Raw genomic sequence first — 16,178 nt, 5'->3', positions numbered from 1 at the left:
AATAACCAGAAACAAGAACTGGCGAAGTTTAAATGGTATATGATAAACAAAGAGTACCACTTGCAAGACAATGATGTACCAAGACAGTAATACGGTTACACAAAAGGGGTGGAGTTGTAAATCACAGTGGAGGGGAGCAAAAAAAGGAGGGGAGTAGGGATATAGATCCAGATGGGAAGAACTGCAGGGGGGAAAAAATAAAAAAATGTTCCCCCAAGCATACTGCAAAAGAGCAGCAATAAGATTTGAATACTACATGATAATAAAAAGCAAGAGATCTTTGTTGCATATGTTTGTAAAGTTATGCAACAAAGATCTCTTGATTTTTATTATCATGTACTATTCAAATCTTATTACAAGTCTTTTGCAGTGTGCTGGGTGGAACATTTTTTTCTTGTCTAGATTTGACCCCTCCCCTTTCAAGCACCTGTGAGCAGACACTATTTTATATATAAGAACTACAGGGGAGCAATTAACTGTGTAGTGACAGGGAGGTAGACATCTAGTACATACAGGTGGGTTGGGTATGATATCACGGCAGCTGAATAGCCGCCAGGGGAAATACCAATGCCGGAAGCCAGTTCATGAGAGATCCCGACAGGGACACGTAAGTATATTAATCCTATTCCTCTCCCCCCAACCGTAACCGTCCCTTGAAGGTGCCTAACCCTAACCTCCCTGGGGGGGTGCCTAACTGTCCCCCTGGTGGTGCCTAACCCTAACCCCCCTACCAGCACCCTAAACCTAACCCTCCCCGGGGGGGTGCCTAACCCTAAGTCCCCCTGGGGGTGCCTAAACCTAACCCTCCGCCCCGCGGCTATTACTTATATTCCTGAAAGAAACACATACAAAAATAGAAGGTTCATTTGAGATTAATAATTGATTATGTTTTCCTGCTCTTGAAGTCTCATGAACTTGAATTGGTACTTTTACTGTTAAAGGGACTGCCTTTTATTGCTGCTAATTTTTGTATGATTTTAATTTTTCATCACACTATTTTGTATTTTTCAATAACATCTTCCCAACAAAACTGTATTATTTTGGTTTGCAACATTTAAAATGGTATTTAACCATATACTACTCTATGGGCCTGATTCAGCAAGCAAAGCAAGTGAGAGAATGCATGCACTCGGCCGATGTTTTCACACTGCGCGTGCGCAAGCTAGCCGGTGCGATCGGGTAAGTATACGCAGACTGCACGCAGCATGTACGCAGACCCCTTCCTATAGTGATTGACAGGAAGTGCCCTTTGTGGGTGGTGACGGGGGGTGGTCGGGCGAACGCAGGTGTGCCTGTGCATTGGGACGCCGTTTTAGGGTAGTCCATTATTAAGCCAATGAGGCGACGGACGCAGTGATGAGACTCCGTACACACAGGAAATTGCCAAGATCCTGCGCGAGGTCTGGTCAACCACTATTATGCAAATGTGGACAATTGTTCTCGATGTCACCGATGTTTACGCTATCTTGCGTACTCATCAGGCTGTGAGTAGAGGGATATGGGCGGATTAATATGGGTCTGGGCATCTGCATCTTGTGCTGCGCATGCCATGATTAGCATATTCTCGCAGCGACTGGGTACATGCGGCTGCTATTGTGCAATCCTTGCTGAATCAGACCCTTTATCCAGAACCTTGAATTGATGGATTGTGCCAAGGATAGCTTCAAAAGGTTGGTAGGAAGAAACCAGTAGTTTCCCATGAGTTTGAGATTAAGCAGGTCTTGGATTCCCGATTCCGTTATGGACATCTTCAGTACCTATTGGACTGGAAGGGCTACGGCCCAGAAGAGAGATGTTGGGTGAAAGAAGGAGATGTCAACGCACCCAGTCTCATTAAAAAATGTCATTCCAAAAACCCAGAGAAACCCAAGAGGTGCCCAGAGATCACTCATAAAGGAGAGGGTACTGTCACAATCAGGGCTGTGTGTGCTCAGGGGTAGTGGACCTTACCTGTCCGGAAGATATGATGGGGTCCCGCTGGTGGAGGTGCGGGCACTTGGAGATCTGCACTGCATGCCAGGGGGTTCTGGAGGCACACTGTCCTGAATGCTTGTGGTGAGTCTGAGTCAGGTCTGGCAGTGCTGCAGCGTGACATGGGGGCTGCCATCTTGGATTTCATCATGTGACACATTCCAGCCAATCCAGGCAGAGCATTTCAGGGGTCCTAGCAACCAATCCTGCACTTCCTCCCAGTATTTAAGGGCTGATCTGCAGTCCTTTCTTTGCCAGAGCAATGTTATTCCCAGCTCTTGCTGGGTGCTAGTTCTCTGTGCTCCTTGCTGTGTTTCCAGTCCAGTTTGCTGTTACAACTCTGCTTGCTTCAGGTACCAGTTATCATCGTTAAACCTCTGTGTGCAGCAGCGCTTCTACTGGCTTACGCTCCTAGTTGGGATCCCTGCTAAGGTCCACAACATCAGCGTCCCCTCCGGCTATTCAGTTACCTATAGTTGGTACCCAAGTGCCTTCATGGGTACACGGCCATCTGAGTCGATCACTGTCTAACAGGCCACTCATGAGCAATACTCCTCTCAAACTAGCGTCCTTCCAAATCCAGAAGTCTATTCATAAATCCGCTCCTGATTCCACTCCGGGTCCAAATCCGCAACCATCCGTGACAAGGGCATTACTGTGTTGTATAATGTGTAAGAGGCATTACTGTGCGGCATAATGTATTAGGGGCACTATTACTGCGTGGCGTAATGTGTATAAGGAGTACTACTGGTGGCATAACCTGAATGTGCTCTATGTGGTGGCAAATGTATGTGTTTTATTACCTCTGGGGGGGCCTTTTAAGATCTTGCTATGTGGCCCCCGAAGTTCTAGTTATGCTCCTGCATGCAAACACAGAGGGCTAACTAATATATATATATATATATATATATATATATATATATATATAGTCACTTTAAAAAGGACTAATTCTGGATTTAATATAAACTTGCATGAGTCATAAAGTTTTCTCAGCCTGTTAGAGTAAAAGGATACATTTGTAGCTTCACACAGGCTTTTGGCAGACAGCCAGTATGCACTGGAGCCAGCTCCGGAACCTGTGTAATTTAAGAGCGTCTCCATTTTTAGGGATTGTGTGGCCCTGACAGAGATCAAACCTAAGCAAGAACCTAATCCTGTTCAAACTACATCACCATGTAAATTTGGTGGAGCTACTGTAGTACCAAAAGTCTGGCCGTGCATAAAGGACAGACAGACATGCTTTGTTGCTTATTATAAAGATTGGAAATTTTATATTCACTTATATTGTGACTACAATAGTGCAAGTGATGTTATCTGCTATGGAACATAAAAATTCTTAATGGGATGGCTTGTGTCCTCCTTTTTACTATATTACATAAATTATAAACTGACTGTAAACTTGAAGGCATGAAGTATGTCATAGTTTAATAAGAACACAACAAAATAGAAAAACATCTGGTGGCAAAGAAAGGGCGGCCTGGATCAAAATAAATTATCAAGCTATGTAACAAACTGGTACCTATATCCACATGGTTTCCTCCCCTCCTTCATTCCATGCGCATGGTGAGCCACCAAGCTTGGTGACATCATTGTGCCCCCATCTCTTAAGGAGGGTACACATTAGACGATTAGCAAATGATCTGAGATCATTAAAGATTTCCTTTGAACCTCCCGGAACTCCTGTATTCACAATATAGTGCATACACACTGTCCAATTTTACCAACAATCAGAACAATATACAGTATCGTTCGCCGTTAACGATTTCCAAATAATCAGATAGCTAACAATATATCATTTGAAGTCCAAAGACCTGACAACCATCTTTAAGATTTCTTAAAAATTTAAATAATGGGCTGTACTAAATACAAGGTATAAAAAGAATGCGCCATATTATCTCTGTGCAGTTCTGCTCCGTGACTAGTGAGGTTTGGTGTATACCTGCTGAACGCTGTATGTTGCTTTAATGCTCTGCTTTGTTTTGCCTGGCTTAACAAAGTGTGTCTATTCTTCATTCTGAAGTGATGGATACTTACCATTATAGAGTGATGATAGCATGTGCTGGGGCTGCGGTGATAGCTGAAGAGAAGAGGACCCAGCAAAGGAGGAGACTGAGATCATGCTGACAAAGGAGTGGCTGCTGCAGAGGGATACTCGCTCTCACAAGCCATTGCTAATGGAGATTTGGGAGAACAATCTGGATGACTACCGCAACTTCCTGCGCATGGATGAATCCCTACATCCAGAGGCAGAATACAAAGTTGCGGAGGGCCATCCCTGTTGAGGAGAGGCTGGTGGCTACCCTGAGGTTCCTTTCTACAGGAAGATCCCTGGCTGATCTAAAGTTTGGCTCCCTCATCTCCCCTCAAGCTTTGGGCCTCATCATACCGGAGACCTGCAAAACAATTGTTACCGTGCTGAAGTACCAGTATTGTAAGAAAAATCCACACAATTTTTATGTCTTGTGCAAAAAAATATTTTTTATTAATAAAGTAAGAACTGCACACCCTGAACATGGCTGCATTTTATTTTTTATGTAACAAAATTGATAAAACTATTTATATTAAATTAAATAGAACTTTAAACTCTTAAATATTAAATGTATAACAGTTTTAAACAACTTTTAACAAGTTTATGAACGAGTTTTATCAGTCCCAATAACTATAATGCTCTATGATAATTAGTTCTTGTCATGCAGATTAAAATAGTTCGTATATTTCGGGCCCACTTCTTGCGGCATGTGTTCATTGACCTAGTTCAATCTACTGGAGAAGCCCCATATATTATACAGTAGCTACTGGGAATGATACAATGTTTTGATAATTAATTGGGTTTCTACAAAAAAATGTTTTGTGGGGCTGTGTTTTTGCAATCCTGCACTGTCTTTTTGGGGGTAGTGGGTGAGGAGGATTGGATGATTCCTCCTCGCTCTCCAAAATGGCACTCAGGTCCCTGGTGGAATCCATTTCCAGGCTTAGGTGGGAGTCTGTTGAAAAACACACAAATATATAACAGAAAGATCATGTTTTAAAAAGGGGTGAGCGGGTACGGATTTCAGAGCCCCCCCGTTCCGAGGCCGATCCGAGTCAGGCTCGACTTTTCCCGCCTGACTCGGATCTGAAATCGAGGCAAAACGTCATCATCCCGCCTTCCGGGTCTCGCGGGTTTTGGATTCTATATAAGGTACCCGCGTCACCATTTTCTCACTTGACTGTGGACAGTGAAGAGGGTGGGTGGGAGTTAGGGCTGGCTGGGCTGTGTAGTGTAGTGTAGTGTTGTGCTGCGCTGTGCTGCTGTTGTCCATAGGGGCTGTGTCCACTCCTCCAAAGTCCATAGGGGCTGGCTGTGTTGTGCTGTGCTGCTGTTGTCCATAGGGGCTGTGTCCACTCCTCCACAGTCCATAGGGGCTGGCTGGACTGTGTTATGCAGTCAGTTGTCCATAGGGGCTGTGTCCACCCCAAAGTCCTGTGCAGTGTCCCAGTCCTAAAGGGGTGCTGTAGTGTTGTCCAGGGGGTGCTCTGTCCATCAGGGGTGCTCCCCCCAAGTACAAAAAAAATAAATATTTTTTTGTGTTTGTGAATTGTGTGCGCAGTAGCCGCACGTGCATCAACAAAGTGCCAAGCTGGCGTCTGTGTCATAAGTAAAGGGCCGGCTGGCTTGACCGTTAAAGGGTGCTGTAACCCCCAAAGTGCACTCCAAACAAAATAAAAAAATATTTTCTGTGTTTGTGAATTGTGTGCACTGTGGCTGCACGTGCATCAACAAAAGAGCAGCGCCAAGCGTGCGCCTGTGTCCCATAAGTAAAGGGCCGGCTGGCTTGTCCGTTAAAGGGTGCTGTAACCCCCAAAGGGCACTCCAAACAAAATAAAAAAATATATTTTTTTGTGTTTGTGAATTGTGTGCGCAGTAGCCGCACGTGCATCAACAAAGTAGCGCCAAGCGTGCGCCTGTGTCATAGGTAAAGGGCCGGCTGGCTTGACCATTAAAGGGTGCTGTAACCCCCAAAGGGCACTCCAAACAAAATAAAAAAATATATTTTTTTGTGTTTGTGAATTGTGTGCGCAGTAGCAGCAGGTGCATCAACAAAGTAGTGCCAAGCGTGCGCCTGTGTCATAAGTAAAGGGCCGGCTGGCTTGACCGTTAAAGTGTGCTGTAACACCCTAAGTGCACTCCAAACAAAATAAAAAAATATTTTCTGTGTTTGTGAATTGTGTGCACTGTGGCTGCACGTGCATCAACAAAGGAGCAGCGCCAAGCGTGCGTCTGTCTGTTAAAGGGTGGTGTAACCCCCAAAGTGCACTCCAACAAAAATAAAACATTTTCTTCTGTGTTTGTGAATTGTCTGCACTGTACGTGCATCCTCAAAGCAGCAGCGCCAAGCGTGCGTCTGTCTGTTAAAAGGTGGTGTAACCCCCAAAGTGCGCTCCACAAAGAATAAAAAATTCTTCTTTTTTTTTCTCTCTTTGTGAATTGTGTGGGCTGTAGCTGCACGTGCATCAACAAAGGAGCAGCGCCAAGCGTGCACCTGTGTCCCATAAGTAAAGATCCGGCTGGCTCATTTCTTAAAGGGTGGTGTAACCCACAAAGTGCACTAGTCTCCAACAAAAATAAAAAATTATTTTCTGTGTTTGTGTGCGCCTTAGTCGCACGTATATATCAATATAACATAAATGGAGGACCAAACTTTCTCCGATAAAAATAAAATAGGGAAAGATCAAAAACCACTTCCTCCTAGTGCTGAAGCTGCTGCCACTAGTCATGACATAGGCCCTGATTCAGAGCCGGACGCTCTGACCAGAGCGCTCGCTCTGAATCAGGGCCCACCTCCATTAATATGGAGCGTCCTCCTGGATGCTCGTATAGCTGTGGGTCACCACCCACAGCATATACGAGCGTGCAAAATGATGAAACTGCGAGCAAAAGCCTGCGGTTGGGTTTTTCAACTGCAAGGCCAGGAGTGATTTTGGCTCTATCAGAGCCAAAATCACTCCCACTGACATCACTAGTGATGTCAGTGGGGCCGGCTTCAGACGGTAGGCATTCTATGCCCCCGGCACGCCCACCAAAGGGGGCGTGCTGTCAGTCACCATCGACAGCATGCCCCCTTTGATGAGACACTCCGAGCGAAGGAAAGTCCTTCGCTCGTCGGGTCTCGCGCATGCGCATGACGGAGTTCCCTCTGTCGTGCGCATGCGCAGTGGGGACCATCGACCCACTTGCGAGCTGACAGCCGCTCGCGAGTGGGTCTGAATGAGGGCCATAGACGATAACATGCCATCAACGTAGTCTGCCAAGGCCGATGCCCAATGTCATAGTAGAGGGCACATACAATCCCAAATGACAAAGTTCAGGAAAATGACCTTGAAAAAAACATTTAAATCATCTGAAGAGAAACGTAAACTTGCCAATATGCCATTTGGCAAGGAACGTCTAAGATCTTTCCCTATGTTCATGACTAGTGGTTCAGCTTCACATGATGATGGAAGCCCTCCTCCCACTAAAAAAATCAAACGAGTTAAGCTGGCAAAAGCACAGCGAAGAACTGTGCATTCTAAGAAGATATCACAAATCCCCAAGGAGAGTCCAAGTGTGGTGGCGGTCGCGATGCCTGACCTTCCCAGCACTGGACGGGAAGAGGTGGCTCTTTCCACCATTTGCACGCCCCCTGCAAGTGCTGAAAGGAGCACCCACAGTCCACTTGCTGATAAGCAAATTGAAGATGTCACTGTTGAAGTACAACAGGATGAGGATACTGGTGTAGCTGGCGCAGAGGAGGAAGTTGGCGAGGAGGATTCTGATGGTGATGTGGTTTGTTTAAATCAGGCTCCGGGGGAGACAGTTGTTGTCCGTGGGATGAAAAAGTCCATCACGGTCATGCCTGGGCAGAAGACCAAACATTCCACCTCTTTGGTCTGGCAATATTTCTATCCAAATCCGGACAACAACTGTCTTGCCATATGTACCATATGTAAAGGTGAAATAAATAGGGGTAGGGACGTTAACCACCTAGGAACATCCTCCCTTATATGGAACCTGCAGCGCGTTCATAAAAAGTTACCGTCAAGTTCAGAAACTTTGGCTAAGACCGTAAGCAGTCCAGGGACACCTAAATTCCTTTGTCCTGTTGTATCCAAGTGCCTGCAAACCACACCATCAACTCCCTCCTCGTCAATTTCCTCCTTAGTCAGGATCGTAAGTAGTCCTGCAGGCCATGTCACTGGCATGACTGACTCTCCTATCCGGGATTCCTCCGGAGGATCCTGCATTGCTATGCCTCCTGCTGCCGCTGATGCTGTTGCTGCTGCTGGGAGTCGTTCATCATCCCAGAGAGGAAGTAGGAACACCACTACTTTTACTAAACAATTGACCCTCCAACAGACCTTAGCAAGGAGGATGACGTACGACAGCAGTCATCCTGAAGCAAAACATATAACTGAGGCCTTGACTGCTATGTTGGTGTTAGACGTGCATCCTGTATCCGCCATTAGTGCAGTGGGATTTAGACAATTGATGGAGGTAGTGTGTCCCATCTAGATTCCACTTCACTAGGCAGGCAATACCGAGACTGTACAGAAACATCAGAAAAAGTGTCCTCAGTGTCCTGAAAAATGCGGTTGCACCCAATGTCCACTTAACCACGGACATGTGGACAAGTGGAACAGGGCAGACTAAGGACTATATGACTGTGACAGCCCACTGGGTAGATGTATCACCTTACGCAGCAACAACACCAGCGTCACCAGTAGCAGCATCTCAGAAACGCCAGTTCGTTCCAAGGCAGGCTACGCTATGTATCACCGGTTTCAGTAAGAGGCATACCACCGACAACCTCTTAGAGAAACTGAGGGAAATAATCACCCAGTGGCTTACCCCACTTAGATTCTCCTGGGGATTTGTGATATCTGACAACGCCACCAATATTGTGCGGGCATTACATCTGGGCAAATTCCAGCACGTCCCATGTTTTGCTCACACAATAAACTTGGTGGTGCAGAATTTTCTGAAAAGTGACAGGGCGTGCAGGAGACGCTTTGGGTGGCCTGAAAAATTTCTGGCCACTTTCGCCATTCAGCGACTGTGTGTCGAAGACTGGAGCGCCAGCAAACACTCTTGAACCTGCCCCGCCATCACCTGAAGCAAGAGGTTGTGACGCGGTTGAACTCAACCCTCTATATGCTTCAGAGGATAGAGGAGCAGCAAAAGGCCATTCAAGCCTATACATCCACCTATGACATAGGCAAAGGAGGGGGTATGCACCTTACTCAAGCGCAGTGGAGAATGATTTCCGTGTTGTGCAAGGTTCTCCAGCCCTTCAAACTTGCCAAACGTGAAGTCAGTTCAGACACTGCCAGCTTGAGTCAGGTCATTCCCCTCATCGGGCTTCTGCAGAAGCAGCTGGAGAAAGTGAAGGAGTAGCTAAGACAGAGCGATTCCGCTTGGCATGTGGGACTTGTGGATGAAGCCCTTCATTCGCTTTGCCAGGATTCCAGGGTGGTCAGTCTGTTGAAATAAGACCACTACATTTTGGCCACTGTGCTCGATCCTAGGTTTAAAGCCTACGTGGTGTCTCTCTTTCCGGCCGACACAAGCCTGCAGAGGTGCAAAGACCTGCTGGTGAAAACACTGTCAGCTGAAGCGGAACGTGATACGTCAACAGCTCCTTCTTCATTTTCTCCCGCAACTGGGGCTGCCAGGAAAAAACTTAGGTATCCTAAGCAACCCGCTGGCGGTGATGCAGGGCAGGCAGGACCAAGTTTGGACATTTGGTCTGGACTGAAGGACCTGGCAACAATTTCTGACATGTCTACTGTCACTGCATATGATACTGTCACCATTGACAGAATGGTGGAGGATTACATCGGTGACAGCATCCAAGTAGGCATGTCAGACAGTCCGTACCTGTACTGGCAGGAAAAATAGGCAATTTGGAGGCCCCTGTACAAACTGGCTCTATTTTACCTGAGTTGCCTCCCCTCCAGTGTGTACTCCGAAAGAGTACGGGAACCTTGTCAGCGAAAGGCGTAGGAAGTTGCTTCCACAAAATGTGGAGAAGATGATGTTCATAAAAATGAATTATCAACTCTTCCAGGGAGACCAGCCTCCAGAACGTACAGAGGGACCTGTGGTGGTGGATTCCAGCAGGGACGAGTTAATAGTCTGTGAGGATGAGGATGTACATAACACTGAAGAGGGTGAGGAATCGGTGGATGAGGAGGATGAGGATGACATCTTGCTTCCGTAGAGCCAGTTTGTGCAGGGACGGATTAATTGCCAGCTTGTTTTGTGGGGGCCCAAACGAACCAATCATTTCAGCCACAGACGTGTGGCAGACCCTGGCGCTGAAATGATTGGTTTGTTAAAGTGTGCATGTCCTGTTTATATAACATAAGGGTGGGTGGGAGGGCCCAAGGACAATTCCATCTTGCACCTCTTTTTTTTCTTTGAATTATGTACTGTTTGGGGCCTAGTTTTTCAAACTGCCATCCTGTCTGCCACTGCAGTGCCACTCCTAGATGGGCCACGTGTTTGTGCCGCCCACTCGTGTCACTTAGCATAGCCTTTTGGACATAAAAACACTATTGTGAGGTGTGAGGTGTTCAGAATAGACTGGAAATGAGTGGAAATTAAGGTTATTGAGGTTAATAATAGCATAGGAGCAGAAAAACCAACACATTCTGTGATTTTAGCTGTTTTTATTCTTTTTTTAAAAAAAATACAGATCCAAAACACAAAACCCAGAACCCAAAACACGGAAGGGTGGTTTTGGCAAAACCAATCCAGATCCAAAACACGAAGAAAGATCCAGATCCAAAACCAAAACACAAAACACGAAAAGTGGCCGGTGCACACCCCTAGTTTTAACCTATTTTTTTTTTAGTTCCCTACAACCGTGGATAAATGGAAAACCATTGCTGATGAATTTGAACGGCAGTGAAACTTCCCTAACTGCGGCAGAGCCATAGATGGGAAACACATGCGCATAACCCCACCTGCCAACACTGGATCCTATTATTATAATTATAAGGGGTTCTTCAGTATAGTTCTCATGGCTGTGGTGAATGCCAATTATGAATTTATTTTTGTGAATGTTGGCAAGAATGGCTCTGCTTCGGATGGAGGGAACTTCAAACAGACGGCTTTCTACGAGAGACTTAACTACAAAACCCTTAACTTGCCATCTGTAGAGGAAACCAAGCACGGCATGCTGAAAATTTTGTGTTTGTGGCAGACGAGGCCTTTGCCATATTCACAAAGGGGACTGACAATAGAAAAGTGAATATACAATTACAGGCTTTCAAGGGCACACAGGATTGTGGAGAACGCCTTTGGCATCCTGATTAATCGATTCCACATCTTCCATGCAGCCATCAATCTGTGAGTGGACAAGATCACCTGGGTTGTCTTGGAATGCTGTGTCCTACATAATTTTCTAAGGTGGAAAACCACCCATCAAAGAACAACAGGCACAGCTACAGGTGGGTCCACATACATCTAGCCTCCTTGCGCGTTAAACAGCCCTTTTAGTCGTGTCATGCCGTGGCGTGACTCGGTAGCACCCAGTGTCTTTTTGTGCATCTTTTTACCTTCAAATGTGTCTTACTTGTACAACTATGTGACTAGATAGCACAAACAGCTTCTGCTGATTAATAATATGCAGCATGCCTATGTTCTGTGAGCGAGTGCGGGTGTATCTGCATGCGAAACACTACGTTACAGTCTCAGTGACTGTAACACTATAACATAGTGTTTAGCATGCAGATACACCCACAGACACACAGAGAACATAGGCATGCTGCATATAATTTTAATCAGCAGATGCTGATGTGCGATCTAGTCACATCTTTGATAAAAAGATGCTCAGTGCTACCGAGTCACACGGAGCGTTATGTGTAGCGCACGGAGGATAGATGAATTTGGGAACATCTGTATGCCAGATGAGCCAGAACAGTCAGAGAACATGCATCGATGGTCGTCTGAGGCAGCATCACAGGTTCCTGAAACCGACAACGCACGCACACAATGGGTCAGGGAACAACACATGGTCTATTTTAATGGAGTGGGGGCAGTGCCATGGCAGGAAGACTATATCAAATAAAGTAGAGTGGACAATTGGGGATTTTGAGGACTTTTAACACATAAAAGTGTGTATGCACTGTGGTGTGTATGCACTGTGTCTCTACTTACCAAATCCACGCTTGACGTTTCCCCCAAATCTTCAGGTTCCCCAATGGGGAACAATTAAGAAAAGAAAAAAAAATGCAGCCCTTCAGGAACTTGTGGACTACAGCAAAAACCACCATAGTGAAGCCTCCATTCCTTGGATCCGCAGAAAGATCCCAAATATTCGGACGGTGTTCATCAAGGAGTACAAGAATAGCCAGGATTCCAAGTCATCTGGAGTGAGGGAAGACGACATATACCACCCGAACCTCTGGTATTATAACCTGCTCCTCTTCATCGTGGACAAGAAACCTCAGCAACCATCCCAGTGTTTGATGGTTGAGTTCGTGCTCAACCATCAAACACTGGGATGGTTGCTGAGGTTTCTTGTCTTCAATGGTGAGAATTGCTCATTGGCGGAGAGGCGGTGGAGAAATGCCGCAGAGAGATGTAATTCGGAGATTACCGTACTTGAGAACAGTACTTATGTCCGTGGGTCGGGACATTGAGAAGAGAACGTGATCAACACAAGGTATAGGTGAGTATGATTTTTTTTTTTTTTACAGGTATCTGTGGATTTCTACATGGACAAGTGGATTGGCTTCAGGGATACTAGGTGAGTATGTGTGATTGTGAATGTGAGTGTGCATGTATGTGTGTAATAAAACTGTACTGTCATGGTGTGTGTGTCTTGTGTGTATTTTAACAATTATTTTGCACTACAAGTACCAGCAGGCTCATAATGCTCCATATGCTGGTACTTGTGATTCTCCAAGTACCAGCATGCGGGGGAGGCTTGCTGGGACCTGTAGTTCTTCTGCAAAAGACAATGTTACTTCATCTATTTTTACACCACACATCACACTATCAACTCGGCACCCACTGCAAAATACAGGGGAAACCTACTTCTTTTGTCCCCCATATTTTCACAACCAGGACTGGCTCAGCTAATCCCAGTGCTGGCTGTGCAAAATACAGGGGACCTCCTACGTCTTTTGCCCCCCGTAATATCACAACCAGCACTGGCTCACTGAAAAGTCTGGTGCTGGTTGAGCTTTGAGGGGGGGGATGAAATCTGCTGCGGGATGCTGCTGAAATGCTGCTCGTATCTTTCACAATGCTGGAATACTAAGGAGGGTAGTGTCCTTGAAATGCCAGTCAAGAGATGCCCTCAGTCACTCATTATTAAAACATATCCCCAGACAATTGACACATCAATATCCATCTCAGCCTCAGGGTTTATTTAACCCACTTCAGAATTAAGTGTAGCCATCTGTTACACTAAGTAATTGATTATTCAGATATTTCATTATGTGCTATATATTACCTTTCGTAATATAAAAATTAGTTATCCAGTATTTTATGTACACATTTTTGAATAATCGTGAATTATTGACCAATCTTTTCTGATATATTTTTAATATGAATTAAATAAAATTGTTACCATTTTAATTACAATAATGTCTGAGTTAATTATTACATATACAGTACGTTCACTTAATTTATTTTTTTTAAATGAATTGATCCATAACAATATATTTTGATGGTTCCACTAGTCATAAAATATTTGATGGTGAATTTACTAAGCGGCGGGTTCTAAATCCACCGATTTACTAAGGTTAGATATAGATAGAATAGTATAGACAGAATAGAACAAAGCACTGTTGATGTTTTAGACCATTGAAAGAAGAAAATATAATAGTACAAGACTTTAATTTGTTTGTCCAGCAATAGGGGTGGTGTTACCAGAAGGTAGCCATGTGGAGACCCATAGGCAAAAAACTCCTTTGCTTTATGATGTGGCTGCTGATTATTTCCTGGGCAGATAATACTGGCTAAAATAGTCCTAAAAGTAGCTGGTGGGCACACAAGTCTCAGTAGTTGTTCTGGAGTATCTGTACACCTACCATGTTTCCCTTTGGTTAATTCATGGCTTCATCAGAGGTATTACATCTGACAAAGCCATGAATTAACCACAGTATTTCAGATTTTATCACATTTTGTTTATGTCTAACTGATAAATGATTAGTAATAAAAGTTACCTTGTATCCAGCTGGGTGAAGTCTAATAATCTGAATTCTCGGCACTCGTGTCTAGCATATATGTTATCAATGTCCTTCAAAATATATAAAATACAAATCTATCATCATTAATAAGACAAACGATAATCTATGGTCTCAAAGAGTGATGAATGTGATGCATTGCGCTCATCAACCTTACAAATGGTTGCCCTGACATTGGTAATTTTAATACACACTTGTATGAGGGTAAGACCTAAAATGGGAAACTTCGGTTTGAAATCAGGCTGATTTCGGTGCAATGATGGGTGCTGTTTACAGCATTCCGACACTGTTATGAGAAGAGATGAGTGGTTCAGTTTTGCTGAAAGCCGAACACACCCAAAGTTTGGGGCTCCGAGTTGAACCGAGTCCCAGCTCAGATCACTTTTGGGGTTGAAAGTACAATCGAGACCTGGCTCAGGTCATATCTAAAAAACTGATCACGGGTTTTGGATTGCATGTAAACAGGTCCAAATTACATGATTTTAGCTGTTTTTATAAATTCTAAAGAAATCCAAAACTGAAAGCGAACCAAAAAACTTTAGTGTGGTTTTGCCAAAACCATAACATTTGAGGGTGGTTTTACCAAAACCCAAAACAAAACACGGGGAACCGCGCACATCTCTAGTTATTAATGTACAGCGCAGGGATCATCTGCTCATGGCACCTAAATAAATAGACACCTAAGGCTGTATAATTAGTCACATACAGGTCAGATTTATACCTCAGAGGCTTTTGTTTAAGCAACTGTTCACCTAAAATATTTGTAATATGGACCTCATTGCTGAATGATCTACAGACTGCAAGTATACAAGGTGGACAGCACTGCTTTAGCCAGCCTTTGCATATCAGATATTGTGATACAATAATAATACTTTTAAATAAAACACAATAAGCCCTAGCAACTAGTATTAGACACAGCATTCTTCGGTGAGCATAATCAATGTGTGTTATATAATTTCTTAGCATGTATGCAAACGGGGATCAAAAACAGCAAAATGCAATAATTTTATACTACTCAATTTCTCTTGCCAATTTTAATCTTCCCATTTATGAATCTAAAGCAATACTTATTTCCTTCGGTCACATGTTTTGTCTTGTTAAATGAAGAATTTACAGTAACATTTTAAAACTGTATAAACTTGTATTGTCCCACATGCGCATCTTTTCACTTTCTGCATCTTTTTCCTACAGTATCTCAAGTCTGACTTACGAGTCTCTGTGACAAAGAGTCCAGGGCTGTAATAAGTATGTACAGTAACTGCGGGCATGACTGCAGCTGCAATGGGTGTGCAATCACAAAGAAAGTAAGGTAAGGGTGTGTACTGTTGTGTAGTCTCAAGTTAAGACAAACAAGACCGCCGAAAAGTGTCAAACGCAGCAACCTCAAGAGATCTGACTCGCATCAGCTCAGACCCTGTTGTAAAGTTAATAGTGATGACTGCAAGACTGCTAAGAATGACTGAGGGGTCTATTTACTAAGCAGTGTTAGGAGACAGAGTGAAAAGTGATAAGATAGTGATAAGGTGCCAGCCAATCAGCTCCCAACTGTCATCTCACAGGCTGCGTTTGAAAAATGACAGTTGGGAGCTGATTATTATTATTATTATTATTATTATTATTATTATTATCCTTTATATGGCTTCACAAGTGTTCCGCAGCGCCTTACATAGTACATAGAACTAATAAGTGAACAAGAAACAAGTAACTTACAGTACATTACAGTGCAGGACAAGGACACGACTTATATACATTACTGAAACGGTGATTAAAGCACTCACAATAAGCAGCAGGGAGTTGGCAGTCCCGTGTTAGGTGCCCTTATGGGGAGTAAGGAGTAGAAGAAAATGTAATGAGAAGCACATGAGGGTAGAGGTCCCTGCTCATGAGAGCTTACATTCTAAAGGGGAGGGACAGACAGACAAGCGTGACACAGAAGGGGAAGATAGGGAGGAAAGAGCATGAAGTGCGTTAGGATGAGAGCTGGA

The 16,178-nt window shown here is 44.3% G+C and overlaps 1 protein-coding gene across 1 annotated transcript in view; it reads right to left on the bottom strand.

The window, feature by feature from the left end:
* LOC148474932 (capping protein, Arp2/3 and myosin-I linker protein 2-like) overlaps positions 1–16,178 on the bottom strand; it is a 970,125-nt gene that overhangs the window by 931,529 nt on the left and 22,418 nt on the right. The window contains exon 4 of the mRNA XM_088457971.1: positions 14,173–14,246. Coding sequence (XP_088314097.1) covers positions 14,173–14,246 — 74 coding nt within the window. The remainder of the gene's footprint in view (positions 1–14,172; positions 14,247–16,178) is intronic.

The sequence above is a fragment of the Taudactylus pleione genome, unplaced genomic scaffold (genome assembly GCF_031769625.1).
Source record: "Taudactylus pleione unplaced genomic scaffold, aTauple2 ptg000799l, whole genome shotgun sequence".
NCBI classification, from domain to species: domain Eukaryota; kingdom Metazoa; phylum Chordata; class Amphibia; order Anura; family Myobatrachidae; genus Taudactylus; species Taudactylus pleione.
Note: the sequence above shows the minus strand (reverse complement) of the source record. Positions and strands in the feature narration are given on the sequence as shown.